Source organism: Acinonyx jubatus, chromosome E2 (assembly GCF_027475565.1).
Source record: "Acinonyx jubatus isolate Ajub_Pintada_27869175 chromosome E2, VMU_Ajub_asm_v1.0, whole genome shotgun sequence".
Classification (NCBI taxonomy): Eukaryota; Metazoa; Chordata; class Mammalia; order Carnivora; family Felidae; genus Acinonyx; species Acinonyx jubatus.
The window spans coordinates 12183791-12199349 of record NC_069396.1 but is presented as its reverse complement, the minus strand read 5'-3'; the positions used below and the strand labels follow the sequence as shown (position 1 = coordinate 12199349).

The 15559-nt window shown below is 53.8% G+C and overlaps 1 protein-coding gene across 1 annotated transcript; it reads right to left on the bottom strand.

Annotated features, from left to right (window-relative positions):
- Positions 1-10414: 10414 nt before the first annotated feature.
- LOC106989660 (chymotrypsinogen B) lies at positions 10415-15195 on the bottom strand. The gene is made up of 7 exons (XM_027076232.2): positions 15038-15195; positions 13075-13178; positions 12881-12960; positions 12701-12779; positions 12272-12452; positions 10989-11122; positions 10415-10633 (listed from the first exon to the last, which is right to left on the bottom strand). Exons 1-7 carry the CDS (start codon positions 15090-15092, stop codon positions 10472-10474), a joined length of 795 nt encoding a protein of 264 aa, XP_026932033.1. The 5' UTR covers positions 15093-15195; the 3' UTR covers positions 10415-10471.
- Between the last annotated feature and the right edge of the window lie 364 nt (positions 15196-15559).

Genomic DNA, 15559 nt, shown 5'->3' with positions numbered 1-15559 from the left:
TGGTAAATTCCCCTGGCCATCACACACGAATTACTCACCATCAAACCACCCACTAGACACAAACAGGCACAAAATCTATTGAGCCGTTTCATGTTCTAGAAGAAACATCCTTCATCCCTCACGCCCTCCGTACACAACCACACGCGTGTCTGTCACCCTCTGCCAGAGCCAGACCCCACAGTGCCCTTGGGAAGCCACTGGCACGCAGGCCAGCATGCCTCCCCTGTAGTCCCCCCCCCCCCCGCCCCGCTTCGTGTTGGGACTCAAGTCCTCGGCCACACCTGACTATGCCTCCTGGAGTCTCTGGAGCAAACGCGACCTACCTGACTTCACGCGGGGTTTTGGCCTAAGTGCCTTCCCCCAGGGGCAGCCCAATAAATGCCCCTTGAGCGCCTGCTTCTGGAATCCTACCGAGCTCTTTTAGAAACCAAGGCCCTACCCAGCCCCCGCCCAGAAGGACTCCGCAAACAAGCGCCTGGACTGCCCGAGGTAGAGACGTGCCTAGAGAACATGGCAGAGCCCCCGATGCCTCCTCGGGGAAACGGGACCTCAGGAGAGGACTAAGGCTGCCATCAAAGGCTGTTCCCTTGCCCGAGAGCCTTGAGGAAGTGCTGGCAACACCCTGCTTCCTCCTCCTCCTCCGGGTACCTGGGGACCCAACGGCCTGCATGGACGGGGAGTGCATTCTTCACCGATGGCACCCCACCCTCGCACTCGAGCAGCTGGCCGGGAGCCACTGCACCCCGGCCTCAGGCGCCTTGCTGGCTGAGGAGGGGGCTCTGACCCAGCCCCCTGGAGGAACCTGTAGCTGTGGCCTTGCCCTTGAAGAGCCGGCAAGATGGGGCCTTCCGCAGGCCCACGCCTTCACAGACTCCTGGGCATTTGCTAACATATAGCAGGTCACCGAGGCTGGGCGGCAAAGGGACTGACCTCTTTTCAGGCAATGGCCCCCGCAAGAAATGTCTAAATGACACTTGCCCCCCAGTTTCTGTACATCAAATGTTGCTACAAGCTACTGGCCAAATTTGTGTGTCAGAGACCTTGCTGATGGCCCCAGATGTTAAGAAATTCCACAACATTACCTAAATCTTTGAAGAGACTCCTGGGGATCCTGAGCTCACCGACCTATTTTCATGGCTGGACTCTAGGTCTGGGACAGCGGCCACGGACTAGATTGGCTTAGGTCCGACGGCAAGACATCCACGTGAGAGACGGCGATCTCCAAAGCACACACCGCCAGTCTGTAGATACAGGCCCCAGCTGCCCCTCACCCCTCCCACCTCTGGTTTCCTTTGTTTTAGAGAGTTCTGGTTGACTTGGATAATGGACTCTTCGACCTCTTTTTCCCTTCCTGGGCTTTCATTCGCGCAGTTACATTTTATTTATTTATTTCTAATTTATTCTAATTTTTTTTTTATTTATTTTAGAGAGAGTAAGCAGGGAGACGAGTAGAGGGAGAGAGAGAATCTTTTTTTATTTAATTTTTATTTTTTCCTTTTTCTTGAGACAGCCTGGGGGGGGGGGGCAGAGAGAGAGGGAGGGAGAGAATCCCCAGCAGGTTCTGGGGCACTGTCAGGGCAGAGGTTGTCGTGGCACCTTGAACTCATCATCTGTGAGATCATAACCTGAGCCGAAACCAAGAGTCCAATGCTTAACTGACTGGGCCACCCAGGCGCCCCAAGATCGAGAATCTTAAGCAGGCTCCACTTGGCACAGAGCCCAACCTGGTGCTGGATCCCAGAACCCTGGGATCATGACCTGAGCCCAAATCAAGAGTCACTCAACCAACCGAGCCACCCAGGCACACCCCCTGCAGTTATATTTTCAACCCACCAATAAAGAGTGAACCTTGAAATGCCAGGCCCTTGTATCACTTCCCACTGGAGGGACCTGCCTGCTGCTGGGTTGAGCTCCCCGGGAGGAGAAGCCTGGTCCACAGAGGAACGACTCCTGCCATCTGAGCCCACAGTCTAGTTGGGGACAGTGACGTGACAGTCCAGCGGAGTACAAGTGCCCTAACAGCAGGGCATCCTAGGTGCCCAGGGTGAGGGAGGACTGAGAAGGGGCGGGGGAGTGGGTACATCTAAGTCTGGCTGAGACTACAAATCTGAGGTGCCCAGAGCGCCAGATTGTGGGAGCAACTTGGCCTGCTGGTCATCGTCCTCGATTTCTTAACATTTCTTTCTTTTTGAGAGAGAGACAGAGACAGAGCACAAGCAGGGGAGGGCCAGAGAGAGAGACACACACACACAGAATCCGAAGCAGGCTCCAGGCTCCGAGCTGTCAGCACAGAGCCTGACACGGGGCTCGAACTCCCAAACCGTGAGATCATGACCTGAGCCGAAGTCAGATGCTTAACTGAATGAGCCACCCAAGTGCCCCTCATCACCCTTGATTTCTTTTCATTGTACAGATGGAGCGATGCTCCCGGTAACGGTCCCTCTGTTCTGTCCCAGGGCTGCCGGCCTGAAGAAACGGTCTCCCTATGTTGGCAGGGCAGGACCCTGGAGGCCACGCATTAGAGTAACTGCGTCCACCTGGCCCAGGCCCTCGGGGTCCCAACACGCGGCCATCGGCAGCTCAGTTCCGTAGTAGTGCCTCCTACCCCCATCCCGGCTTGGCGCGGGGGAGCCCAAGTGAACTTCTGAGCCCTGCTGGGGCCGCTCGCCAGCACATTCTCCACTGCTTCAGGAGGTGGGCACGTCTCCCGAGGCTTCCCGTGGACCAGTCATCCCCTGGGAGTTCTGCCCTATGCAGCACGCTCCCTCTACCTATCACGTCTACTGCTGCCCCTCACAACCCTCCCCTGCCACGACAACTCTGGCATTTCCTCCTCATTGGCCGTGGCCCAGGGATGCCTTCCGTGCTGCCGGGAGCCATTCTGGCAGCATGTGGGCACCGTTCGCTGGGGGCCTGGCCAGGGGCTTGCACCTCTGACCTGGAACAATGCTCCCAAATCAACAAAATCTCTCCCCGTGCTGGTGTGAGGTTCTGGTCCTCTTGACCCAGCACTCCTGGCGTCCAGGCGCCATCTTGCTCACACGGGCCCAAAGGGCCCTTGGGGCACAGCGTCCTTCATCTCTTAGCAGGCCTGGCGCAGCATCGCGGCCAGAAGGGGAGGTGGGGCCGACGCTGGGGGTGCCTGCTGTCCTGCAGAACGCTGACCTCGTGGGCGAGCTGCGTTCGCCTAGGTCAGCCTTGGAAGCCGCTGCTCCACGACGCGGTCCCGGACCCAGTCCTCAGCTTTCTCTGCTGTGAGAACACAGGCAGGGAGCACCTCTTCCCGTGCTCCCAACAGGGCAACGCTGGCTCTCCCGGGGAGCTTTGAATTGCCCGTGAATCAGTCTCAGCCTTTTGGTTTCTCTTCCCCCAAACCTTAACTGTGCTTAGCAACAGCCACGCCATTTCACTGCCCTGATGGTTTCTCCCTCCCTCCATGTTTATCAAACTCCTGATACATGGAACCCACTGGTGAACTCTCGTCCACCAGAACACTGCCCCGTTCATCGGTGGTGGACACTTGAACAGCTTGTTACCTTGTGCCAGGGACACAGGCCAGGAGTCCCCGCTGCCAGCCAGCAGCCCTAGGTCCAGCTCCAGAACCCCATCCTGGCATCTGCTTCCTGGGGCCCACCCTAGATGGAGACCAGCGGGAGAAAAGTTTATCAGAGGGACCTCCTTACCTGGATCAGGAAGGACCGGCGGCAGAGTCAGGCGGAGAAAGAATGGGCACTTCCCTCCTTACCCCCATTTTAGGTGAAGAGATTGGGCGTTTACAAACCCCCTGACCAATCAGGGCTGTGGCTGCCCAGAAAGGAGGCGTGGCCTTCTTCTCAATCGTTCTCTTCAGCTGAGGAAATTCCCAGAGAGGACTGACAGCTGAGGTTGCCAGCGGCTGGGCTGTAAACAGCCCCAGGATCCACTAGGCTGTGGGTACAGACGCTGGCTGATGGGTGACCCGTGAGTAGTGACTCACGGTGAGTAGTGACATGGGTGACTGTGACATCCTGCAGTTCTGAAGGGCGAACATTCTCGTCGGACCCATTCAGATGTTTCAGATAGGTAGGAAGAAGCAAGTTCACCTGTGGACAGAGAGAAAGTGGGAAGCATGCGTTGTGTCAAACACGGTTCAGCTCAGAACAAGAAGAGGGGGCAGCTGTCCTACAGAGGGTCTCTTAGCAAAGTGGGACAGACTCCCAGATAAACAGTGGAACTTCTTGATTAACTGTACTTAACTAATTGCAAAAATTCGTATTTGGAACAACTTGGATGTAAATCAAACTTTGATTTATAAATCAAACCCGTTCAGCTGTAATTTTTAGGAAACTTAAAGGCAGATCAAGGATCCCTGATGAAAATTTAGCATCTTACGTGACATGTGCTGGAAGTGCAAGTTACACATTGGACTTCAAAGACTTAGTATGAGAAAAAGAATGTAAAATATACCATTAGGGGCACCTGGGTGGCTCAGTCGGTTGCATATCTGACTCCTGATTTAGGCTCAGGTCATGATCCCAGGGTTGTGAGATCGAGCCCCATGTTGGGCTCTGCACTAAGCATGGAGCCTGCTTAAGATTCTCTCTCTCTCTCTCTCTCTCTCTCTCTCTCTCTCTCTCCCCCCCCCTTTGCCTCTCAATCCCCTCTAAAATAAAATGAAATGAAATGAAATATAAAATAAAATATAAAATAAAACATTGATTACATGTCAAAATGATACATGGATATACTGGGTTAAATAAAATGCTTTAATAAAATTAAATCACCTATTTCTTCTAACTTTTTTAGTAAGGCTACCAGATAATGCAAAATCACTTATCGCTTACCTTCTATTTTTGCACAGCACAGAGTTAGAAGGAAGGCAGGGGAGGGCACAGCCATGCGCTTCTCACATTGGCCACTAGGTGACAATCTTAGGAGGCAGCCTCCCGCAAGATCAATCTTGAAGGAAATCTGGAGAGAAACATGGAGATAAGGAGACAAGTGGGAGAAAGACCTGGGAGGGGAAAGGACGCTCTGAACCACCGGTGGTGTGTGGCCAGCGCTGTGACCAATGGCAGGAGGCTCAGCTGTGGGAGAATAAAGCAGAAGTGAATGGTTAGAATTCTCTCTGGGGCAATGGGTGCCCGCCCCCGACCCACCTATGACAGCTGGTGCAGATGTCCTCAGGGATAAATGGGTTGTGCGGAAACTCTGCAGGTGAGGAGCCGAGGAGGACAGAAAGACCACCTCCGTGGCCCCACCACCCCTCCAACCCCCTCTGGGTTCTGCTTCTTCCTGGGGACTGAGCACCAAATGCAGCCCAGAACAGTCTCCCGGTGGGAAGGGCAGTGCTGAGCTGTAGCTGCATTCCTGAGGCTCATCCACGGCTTCTGGGTCCTGAGCTCAGGGGACTGGCACCCAGCAGGCACGCTGGCCTCTCTCCGTGTGTGTCACAGGACCCAGGACTCTGTGCCCCGTGGGAATATGTGCTCTTAGTCCAAAATAAGGAGAATTCTGAGGACCTCAGCTCCTTCAAAAGAAATCCACAAATGGGAATTACAGGTTCCATTGGAAACAGATGGGGGGGGGGGGGCGGGAGGGAGAAATGGACTGAGACAAAATAGGTTAAAAACCATACCAAGCAAGATGAGATCATTTACTAGCAATATCACAAGAACAAGAAACTTGAAAAAGAAGGACCAACTAGAAATACTAGGCATGAAAACCACAGTGACTGAAGTAAAGAACATAATAGAAGGATTAATAGTAGAACTAATGCAGTTGAGAAATTGATGGGTTAGAAGGTAGGTTAAGAAACTCTCTCGGAGGGGCACCTGGCTGGCTCAGTCAGTTGAGCAACCAACTCCTGATTTCAGCTCAGGACATGATCTCGGGGTTTGTGGGATTGAGACCTGTGTTGGGCTCCACGCTGACAGCACAGAACCTGCTTAGGATTCTCTCTCACCCTCTGTCTGTCCCTCCCCCCCCCACCTCTCTCTCTCTCCCAAAAATAAATAAACATTAAAAAATTCATCAAACTATACACAACTTGTGCTTTTTCTTGTATTATGTCATTCTTTCATAAAAAGCTCACTAGAGCAGGAGAGAACACATTGCTACACAGCTCATGAGTTGAAGAAATCACAGTGGAAATAAAAAATACTTAGAACTGTATACTACATATCAAACTTTATGGGCTGCAATGACAGCAATGCTTGGAAGGAAGTTTAAATCCTGAAATATGTATAATAGAAAAGAGGAAATGCAGAAAATTAATGAGTCAAACAGCCATATTAGAAAATCACAACACAATGAAATTAGGAGGCTAGTGTTACTCTGAAACCAAAGCCAGATAAAACATTACAAAAAAAGAAACTTGTAGACCAGTATCTCTGATGAGTATAGAAGTGAAAGCCCTCCATAAAATACCAACAAACCAAATCCAAAGGCATGCTAAAAAGATTATACACCATGGCCAAGTGGGATTTATCCCAAGCACACAAAGGTGGTTGGACCTAAGAGATGGAACAGTGGAATGCACCACGTTAACGGAATGAAGAAAAACCCATATGATGATCTCAAATGGTGCAGGAAAAAAACCCAAAAAACAAAAAGCCTTTGACAAAATTCAACATCCTTCCATGATAAAAAGCACAAAGAAAATTAAAAATACAAAAGAACTCACTCAATGATACAAGCATTTATGAAAAACACACAGGTAACATTGTATCCAACGGTGAAGGTTTGAAAGCCTTCCCTCTAAGATCAGGAAGAAGACAAAGAGGCCTGCTTTCACCACTGCTGACCCATATTATACCGGAAAGTATGGCCAGAACAATTTAGACAAGGAAAAAAAAAAGTCATGGAAATTGGAAAGGAAAAAGTACAACTGTATCTATTTGCACATGACTTGATCCTACATACAGAAAATCCCAGGGGCACCTGACTGGTTCAGTCAGTAGAGCATGTGGCTCTTGATCTCAGGGTTTTGAGTTCAAGCCCCACATTGGGTGTGGAGCCTATTTAAAAATAAAAAAAAAAAATTAGGGGTGCCTGGGTTGCTCAGTCGGTTAAGTGCTGGACTCTTGGTTTCAGCTCATATCAGGATCTCATGGTTGTGAGATCAAGCCCAGGGTCGGGCTCTGCACTGACAGCACAGAGCCTGCTTGGGTTTTTCCCTCTCCCTCTCTCTCTGCCCCTCCCCTGCTGATGCTCTGTCTCTCTCCCTCTCAAAATAAATAAATAAACATAAAAAAGGTTTTTTTCATTAGAAAATCCCAAAGAATGGGCAAGCGAGTGATGCAAGCTAATAACTTCAGAGAAGTTTCAAGGTACAAGAACAACATGCAAACATCAGCTGAGGTTGTATATACCTACACCTGTAATAGACATTCTGAAAAGGAAATTAAGAAAGCTATCTCATTAACAATAGCATCAAATTAGTGACATATTACACATTCAAAGCAATGTCCTAGCAAGATAGGATAAGGGCTTATAATTAACAAAATTTTTTTAATGTTTATTCATTTTTTGAGAGACAGCATGAGCCGGGGAGGGGCAGAGAGCGATGGAGACGCAGAATCCGCAGCAGGCTCCAGGCTCTGAGCCAGCAGCACAGAGTCGAAGGCGGGGTTTGAGCCACAAACCGTGAGATCACGACCTGAGCCGAAGTCAGACGCTTAACCGTCTGAGCCACCCAGGTGCCCCAAGGGCTTATGATTTTAAAAAAGGGTGAGGATGGGGAGAAATTGGAACCCTCACACATCACTGGTGGCAAAGCAAAATGCGGCGGCTGCTGTGGAAAACGGGCCAGCGTAGCTGGTGTCCACGTGCGGAGAGCCGCAGAAGAAAGCCCTCACCTGGAGGACAGGTGGTCAGAGAGCAGGAGGCCAGATTGTCTCCAGGTTGGATGGATCGTGGGAGGGTGGCCCCTGGGAGGAACCAGGGCCGTGAGATCGCTGAGGGACCACCTGTGTTTCGGAGGGGCTGGGGCGGAGCCCCGTGAACACCCTCACACCTGCCATACTGACCAATCCTCTAACCGCAGGAACCTTCCTCCTGCAGTGTCCCTCCAGAAACTTCTATGAGCAGATGTGACATTGTGTTCATTGTGCAAAAGAAATGCTTTCAGGAATTCCATCCATTATGGCAGAGCGGGTGTGTAAGCGTGAATTTGGAGCTGAGAGGCAATAAATTGATAGTTTTGGACACACACTGCCCTGGCCGCGCACGATCTCAGCATTAATCCCATGAGCCTTTCCTAGAAACCTACCAGAGAATGAACTTCCCTCATCAAACTGGCTACAGAGGCACGGCCACGAAGACCAGCGGTGAGCCCCAAATTCCCAATCACTCAAGGGCTGAGAGGTCCAACAACTATTTAAAACTGGGGACAGAAGGGGCACCTGGGTGGCTTAGTCAGTTGAGCGTCTGACTTCGGCTGAGGTCATGATCTCACAGTTTGCGAGTTCGAGCCCCGCGTCGGGCTCTGGGCTGACAGCTCAGAGCCTGGAGCCTGCTTCTGATTCTGTGTCTCCCCCTCTCTCTGCCCCTCCCCTGCTTGTGCTCTGTCTCTCTCTCTCATAAAAATGAAAAAACATTAATTTTTTTAATCGAGGACAGCAAAATACAATTTAACTGTTTTCACTCATTATATTGGTGAAGACAGTATTGTTCTCCCGCAGCTGATGTGTGTGATATGAGATGAAGCAGACATAAATTTAGAATACTCTAGTTCCATCAGCCCCCATGTCCTTGAGAATGAAGCTTCTCATTCTCACATGCCGATGTATTCTATGTACAGTGAAGTAAAAACACCTTTGGTCTGTGATTTGAAATACCAGTAGGAACTCATGAGGTACTTCATCTTTCAAATTATTTACCTTCAAATATTTCCTTGCTCGGTCCACTGGAAAGGCCTAGAAACAATCTGATAACCATGAGCATCCCCCACACCCAGACTGTGGTCTTGAAATTCCTTTCCCAACTAAAAGAAACCAGGGATTTTTGGTCAGGGCGCTGATTCCGGGCCTGAGGTGTCTTGTCACATTGGACAGCAAGGAAGCTATGACACCCCTACCTGGACCATGTCACAACGCCTCTGAGCCAACGGGAGAAGCTCCCACTGGTTGAGGGGACACAACCTGAGCTTCAATAAGGACATAATTACGATGGATCAAAACCCTCATATACGTTTAAATCCACAGGAATGACATAATTCTAATATGCGAAAACATAATGAACTTGGGGCGCCTGCGTGGCTCAGTCGGTTAAGGGTCCGACTCTTCATCTCAGCTAAGGACTTGATCTCAGGGTTGTGAGTTCAAGCCCCACACTGGGCTCTGTGCTGGGTGTGGAGCCTACTTTTAAAAAATTGGGTTGACTGGGTGGCTCAGTCCATTAAGTGATCAACTACGGATCAAGTCATGATCTCACAGTTTGTGGGTTCAAGCCCCTCATCAGGCTCTGTGCTGACAGCTCAGAGCCTGGAGCCTGCTTCAGATTCTGTGTCTTCCTCTCTCTCTCTCTCTCTCTCTCTCTCTCTGCCCCTCCCCGCTTCCCCTCAAAAATAAACATTAAAAAAAACGCATAATGAACTGGGTTGCCTTTGGAGGATGATAGAGAACAAATTCATTATCCTGAAAATCAGTGAAAGAAAAAACGTGAAAAAAACTTCGTGAAGGAAAAGGAGGTCAACTTTCCCCTCCATGTGCTAAACTAACAGCACCACTGGGTAACTGACAGATGGGGGTGTCTCTATGGAAGTATTCTAGATAATATATGAGAAATGAGTGTTCAAATTAAGTTGCCTCCAGCGTGCAAGCCCTGGAAGAACCAACAGACCCAGGCAGTGTCAGAGTCAGCTCACCTCACGGAAAGACAGCCAGCCAGCCCTGAGGGCTCCTGACCAAGGAAGCGGCCCCCACCTACAGCCTGGTCAAGGGGGCGCCCCTGAGTCTGATCCGGCCTCTAGATTTAACTGGGGAACCCAGAAATACAGAGGACCAGGAGGGGGCCGCCAGGGCACAGGGGACAAGCGCTGGTGCCTGTTGGAGATTTCCCGACCTGCACAGGTTAGTGTGTATCCAGCCTGTGCGGCAGACCCCAGGCAGGGAAGGGCAAAGGGCAGGGGGGCGCAGGGGGCCAGAGGCAGGCGAAGGTGCCTGGAGCACAGGGTTGACGGCTACGGACTGCATAGCCTGGCGGAGGACCGCACCCTTCCAGAAAGCTCCTTGGGTAAAGCTGGCTCCAGCAGATAGAAACTCAGTTCTACCTCGAGTGGAGTCCTGAGCAGGGAGGATGGAAAATAGAGCTAGAGCTTTCTAACAAAGCAGGATTAACTGGGAAAGACGCTGGTAACGCCGGCCCTGGGTCACAGTGATACTGCAGCCCCGCGTCTCCCAGGCCACACAGAGACACAGGGTAACTCAGTGCCTCCCGTCACATGCTTTTATTGGAAACACTCGGGGTTGGGACGGTGGGAGAAAGAGGCTCAGTTGGCGGCAAGAATTTCCTGAACCCAAGGAATGAGCTCGGTGACGCGGGCGTACACGGCGGGGACGGAGGTGGAGCAGGTGCCGCTGCCCCAGGACACGATGCCCACCAGGGTCCAGGCTCCGTCCTTCTGGCAGACCAGGGGGCCGCCAGAGTCGCCCTGCAGGAGGAGAAAGGACCTGTTTACAAGCCTGAAGCGGGGTGCCGGGGCCCCGGTGTGCCCTGACGTGCCCCCGCGCAGGTTCTGTGCAGACAAATGACAAGTGTGGGGGCAGAGACTGGGCAGGAGGCTCTCCGATCTGGGCCACGTGGCAGGCCCAGCTCTGTCGCCTACTCCTGGTGGGCCTGGGGCACGTGGCTGACACTCTCCCCCGGCTGGCTGGCGTGGGGGCCCCCAGCGCCACTGCCGCCCAGAGGGGTGGAGCGGACGCGGCAGAAGGGAGCAGCCCCCTGGCCCGCGCGGGGGCGGGGCGGGGGCGGGGCCGGCGGGGGGCAGGGGCGGGGCCAGGCCTTACCATGCAGGACGAGACGCCGCTGGCCCCGGCGCAGATCATCACGTCCGTGATCTTGCTGCCCCAGAACTTCGTGCAGTCGGCGTTGGACAGGAGGGGCAGGGCCGCCTGCTGCAGCTTGTCGGGGGTCTTGTTGGCTGGAGGGACACAGGGGGCGGGGGCGGGGGCGGGGGGGGGGGAGCGGAGGTCAGGAGCCCTCACCCAGCCGGCCCACCCCGGGGTGGAGGAGACCCTGCCTCCCCCCTGCCTGCTCCCAGTCCTTCCCCATCACCATGACCTCAGAAACGGAGCTCCCCACCTTCCCTCAGACCTAACAGTCCCTGCGGGACCCCTTCCTCTCCGATTCCACACCAGGCAGTGGTGACATGGCTTCCAGCACAGCTGTTCGTTCACGCGAGCCGTGCCCTGGCAGCCCGTGTGGTGGGCGGGGGGCACTGCCTCCCCTCCGGGGAAGGGGGCTGACGTCCTTTTCACGGGGCCCCTGCTGGGGACCCGCCGCTCTGGGTGGCAGATGGGGGAGCACCGTCCTCCTGCTGCCCTTTCCTGGCCGCCTCCTTCCCGGTCAAGGACCAGAGGGTGAGCCGGGGCCTGGGCAGGAGCACCCGGGGCCCCGGAGGAAGATCGTCAGCGGAGGGAGCAGCCGGGGGAGGGGAGACCCAGCCGGACTCTCAGGGCCCCGAACCACACCCGGACATCTGACTCCCGGCCCAGACTTCACGGCGAGCTTGACACAAGCGCCCGCCTCAAGTCTGGAGAGGAGTCCAGGCTGGAAACCCGACCGTGGGGACCTCGTTGCAACGTAGTGAGAGTGCCACCTGCTGGTACTTGGGCGTTTCTTCAGCAACTTCGTCTTCAAGTGTGCAGTATTTAAGCTCATCTTTATTCATGTTCCGAAGGTTTTCATTAAGAGGGTTTTAGGGGCGCCTGGGTGGCTCAGTGGGTTAAGCGTCCGACTCTTGGTTTTGGCTCAGGTCATGAAATCTCCCAGTTTCATGGGTTCGAGCCCTACATTGGTCTCTGTGCTGACTGCTCAGAGCCTGGAGCCTGCTTCGGATTCTGTCTCCCTCTCTCTCCGCCCCTCCCCAACTTGCACTGTCTCTCTCAAAATAAACTTTTTTTTTAAAAGAGGGTTTTAAATAAATAAATAAATGGAAAGGTTTCAGAGTGTGTAGCAATTTAGATGAGAGAAAAAAAGGAAAAGCCATATGGGTCCCACCTGGAGACCCCCGCTGCTCAGCCCCAGCCCCAGACACGTTTCCTGGGTGAAAAGGCCAGGTGGTGCTCACCATTGTGCTTGGTCTTCCCCCAGCCCGTGGTAGCGCACAGCAAACCAGGGGGGAACTCATCCGTAGCCGCGGGCAGGCACACAGGGGACACGGTCTCGGAGAAGCGGGCAGGCGTGGCCAGCTTCAGCAGGGTGATGTCGTTACGGACGGTCAGCATGTTGAACTTGGGGTTCTTGAAAACCTGTGGGGCGGAGCCAAAACGACAAAGTTAGGCCCTCGGATTAGTCAGCAATCTGCAGGGTCCAAGCCCTTTTCCTGGTGGCCCCCATGGAAAACAGATCCACAGGAGCCCGGAATGAGAACTTGGAGGCGAGCCCAGCCACTCGGGCTCCTGTGTTCTCAAGCAGCCCAAGGGTCTTGTCCTTCTTGCCGCTGTCCCCAGCCCCGCAGCTGGGCCTCCTGGGCCAGCTGGGCAGGGCTCGGGCCTACCTTGGCGATCTTCAGGACCTGGATGTTCTCCTCATTTGCGTGCTGGTCAAACTCCCCAGCCACGACCACGTGGGATGTCCTAGAGGAATCAATGGGGGTTAAGGACTGGGAGTGGGCCCTGCTCCCTCCTCACCCCCACATGTGGCCAGAAGCAGAGCCCTGAGCCCGCACAGGCCTCACCTGACACCACAGTGGGCAGCAGTGACCACCCAGTCCTCGCTGATGAGGGAGCCCCCGCAGAAGTGGAAGCCGGTTTTATCCTGGAGGGACATGGGGAGGGTCAGGCTTAGCTGGACACCAGAAGCTCCCAGCCTAGCCCCAGCTGGGCTAACACCCCAGTGTGTCCCCCACCCTCTCACAGAAAACCCCCTCACCTGCAGGGACACCTGCCAGGGCCAGGAGCCCGGGACAGCGTCCTCGCCATTAACGATCCTGGACAGGCCATTCAACACGGGTTCGATGGCGGGGACCCCACACTCTGGGGGAGTAGGAGAAGAGGGAAGAAGGCTGAGGCCCAGAGTCCACAGAACTCCTGCTTCCTTCCACCAGGACCCCACACCACCCTCCAGGCGACTTCTGGCCGCAGTCCTCAACCTCTAGCAACCGGGAACCCCCCCCCCCCCCCCGCCCCGGTGAAGCCAGCCCCCAGGCACCCTGCCAGGGATGCAGAGGCCAGGGGCAGGTCCTGCTGGGGGACTTCCTGATGAAGGAGCAGAAAACAAGCTGAGAAATCAGACTGCCTGGCTGGACTCCCAGGCCCAGCCTTCATGCTGTGAGAGACCTCAGGGCGTCACTGAATCTCCAGTGCTCATTTTCCTCAGTAAACTGGGGAGCACCCGAGGCTAACCTCACAGGTCAAAGCTCACCTGTTAGATGGGAGCAGAGAAATCGGCCAACCCCAAGTACAGGGGGAGTCCAGAACCCTGGCACTTTGCTGAAGCCGGTAAGAACCGGTACGTTCCACCCTTCTGTGCCTACGCTGACTTTTCTTTTCCAGAGGTTTCAGGAACTATTCATCGTGTCAAGTTTTAGTTTCTTAATTATTTAATAAAACAGGACTTTGCACCGTACAAGAACACAGGGGGGAAAACACAAAACATGGGCTCGAACTGTTAGAGGATGAGAAAAGACAGGTGTACTTAATGTGTCTGTGACGCACCTGCTGTGCCGGGACCTGGGGACTTCTCAGCACCCGCACAAGGAAGGTCAGGCTGGTGCAGGCCCGACCACCAGGCAGCCCTCCCTCCCCCGCTCCCTGTGGCAACGCAGGCTTCTCTACAGGTCAGTGCCCGCCCTGCTGCCCCCGGGTGACTCCGTGCAGATCATTCTTGCCAAAACATATGTCACCATACTAATCGCTTTCTTTGTAACAGCAAAAACATTAGAGCTAAACCAGGATGTATTTACACAGCTGAGTACTTTACCGTGATTACAGTGAATGGGTCTCCGCACCAACGGGGATAAATCTAAAACACCAGGTGGGTGGGAAAAGGCGCTTTTTTTTTAAAGTAAGCTCTAAGCCCATTGTGGGGCTTGAACCCTTGACCCTGAGATCAAGAGTCGGAGGCTCCACCAACTTCACCAGTCAGGCGCCCCAGCCATGTTTTAAAATTGACGTAGAGTATAATACTGTTTGTGAAAGCTTATACAACTATTGTACAGAGTTTATGGATTTATAAATATGTACTAAATTAGTAAAACCCACACAGCAAGTTCGGAATTGGGTTCATCTTCCTCTAGTGGAGGAGGGAGAAGGTAACTAGCTGAATCTATTTTATGTTTTAAAAAGAAGTACCTGAGGCCAGTCTGCAAAAAGGTAATATTTACAAAACCCTGATGCTAGGTACATGGCTGGAATGTCATTTTCTGTATTTTCTATTATTTCTTCTTCTTTTTTTAATGGAAAATGAAGGGCTTTGAAAGTGCCTGGCACAATAAATAAAAATCCTAGGAGGAGGCACTGAGAGTCTCCTGCAACCATACCCTCACTCTGCCCACGGCACCCCTGCCCAAGCCACTTCTGGGCCAAAGAACTCGGCCAAAGAACTGGGCCAAAGAACTCTTTGGTACCCTCTTGTCTCAGAGTGTAAGGGCTCAAAGGGCTCCAAGAGGACCCCTGTGCTCCCCGCAGCCTCAGTTTGCCTGTCTGGGTAAGAGACCCAAGGGTGCAGGGAAGGGGTCTCTAAAGTCCCTCTTAGCCAGGCCCCAAGGCTCACTCTGGACAGAGCCTCTCGGGCTCCTTCGATGGGCCTGGCCGCGGGGCCACTGGGAGCTCAGGGCCTCCCCGCAAGCCGACTCCAGGCCCAGCAGGCCCACCCCTGGGATCCCGACACTCACGACCGAAGGCAGCCCCCACAAGGGCGAAGCAGGAGAGAAGCCAGAGAAAGGCCATGTTGCTGCAGTTGGGAAGGAAGGTGTGGGCTGACTGCCCTGAGGGCCCTGTTTTTAAGTCCCCGGGGATACCACAAGCCCTGCCCAACCCCTGTGGCCCTGCCCAGCCAGAGAAGCCTGAGAGCCGCCCTCTCTGTTATCCACTGTTATCCAAGGACCTTGAGCGATAAGTGGGGGCCAAGCCCCTCTCACAGCCTGGCCTCGCTCTCGGCCCGAGATGCCCCAGCCCCTGGGAAAAGGGCAGCTGTCCTGATGCAACGTCCCCCCTAAGACTCAGCAGTGCCTGGCATCCTAAAGGCTCTGTCGGCAATGCCAGCACCCGGGCCAGGAGCTTGGGCCCCGCAGAGCCCAGCTCTGTGCAGCCTTTGCCAGGCCCAGAGGCAGAGACCCAGCCGCTGCCAGTGCAACAGGGAGGGACCCCAGCTCCTAATTACAGGCAATCCCACCACGGGGTCCAGGAACCCCAGC

What these genes read in the sequence shown, in the direction of transcription:
- LOC106989660 (XM_027076232.2), bottom strand. Translation starts at nt 15,092, where the DNA reads ATGGCCTTTCTCTGGCTTCTCTCCTGCTTCGCCCTTGTGGGGGCTGCC. An exon ending in TGTGGGGGCTGCCTTCGGTC is followed by an intron (nt 13,179 to 15,037) that starts GTGAGTGTCGGG and finishes CTACTCCCCCAG; the next exon opens with AGTGTGGGGTCCCCGCCATC. An exon ending in CCTGGCAGGTGTCCCTGCAG is followed by an intron (nt 12,961 to 13,074) that starts GTGAGGGGGTTT and finishes ATGTCCCTCCAG; the next exon opens with GATAAAACCGGCTTCCACTT.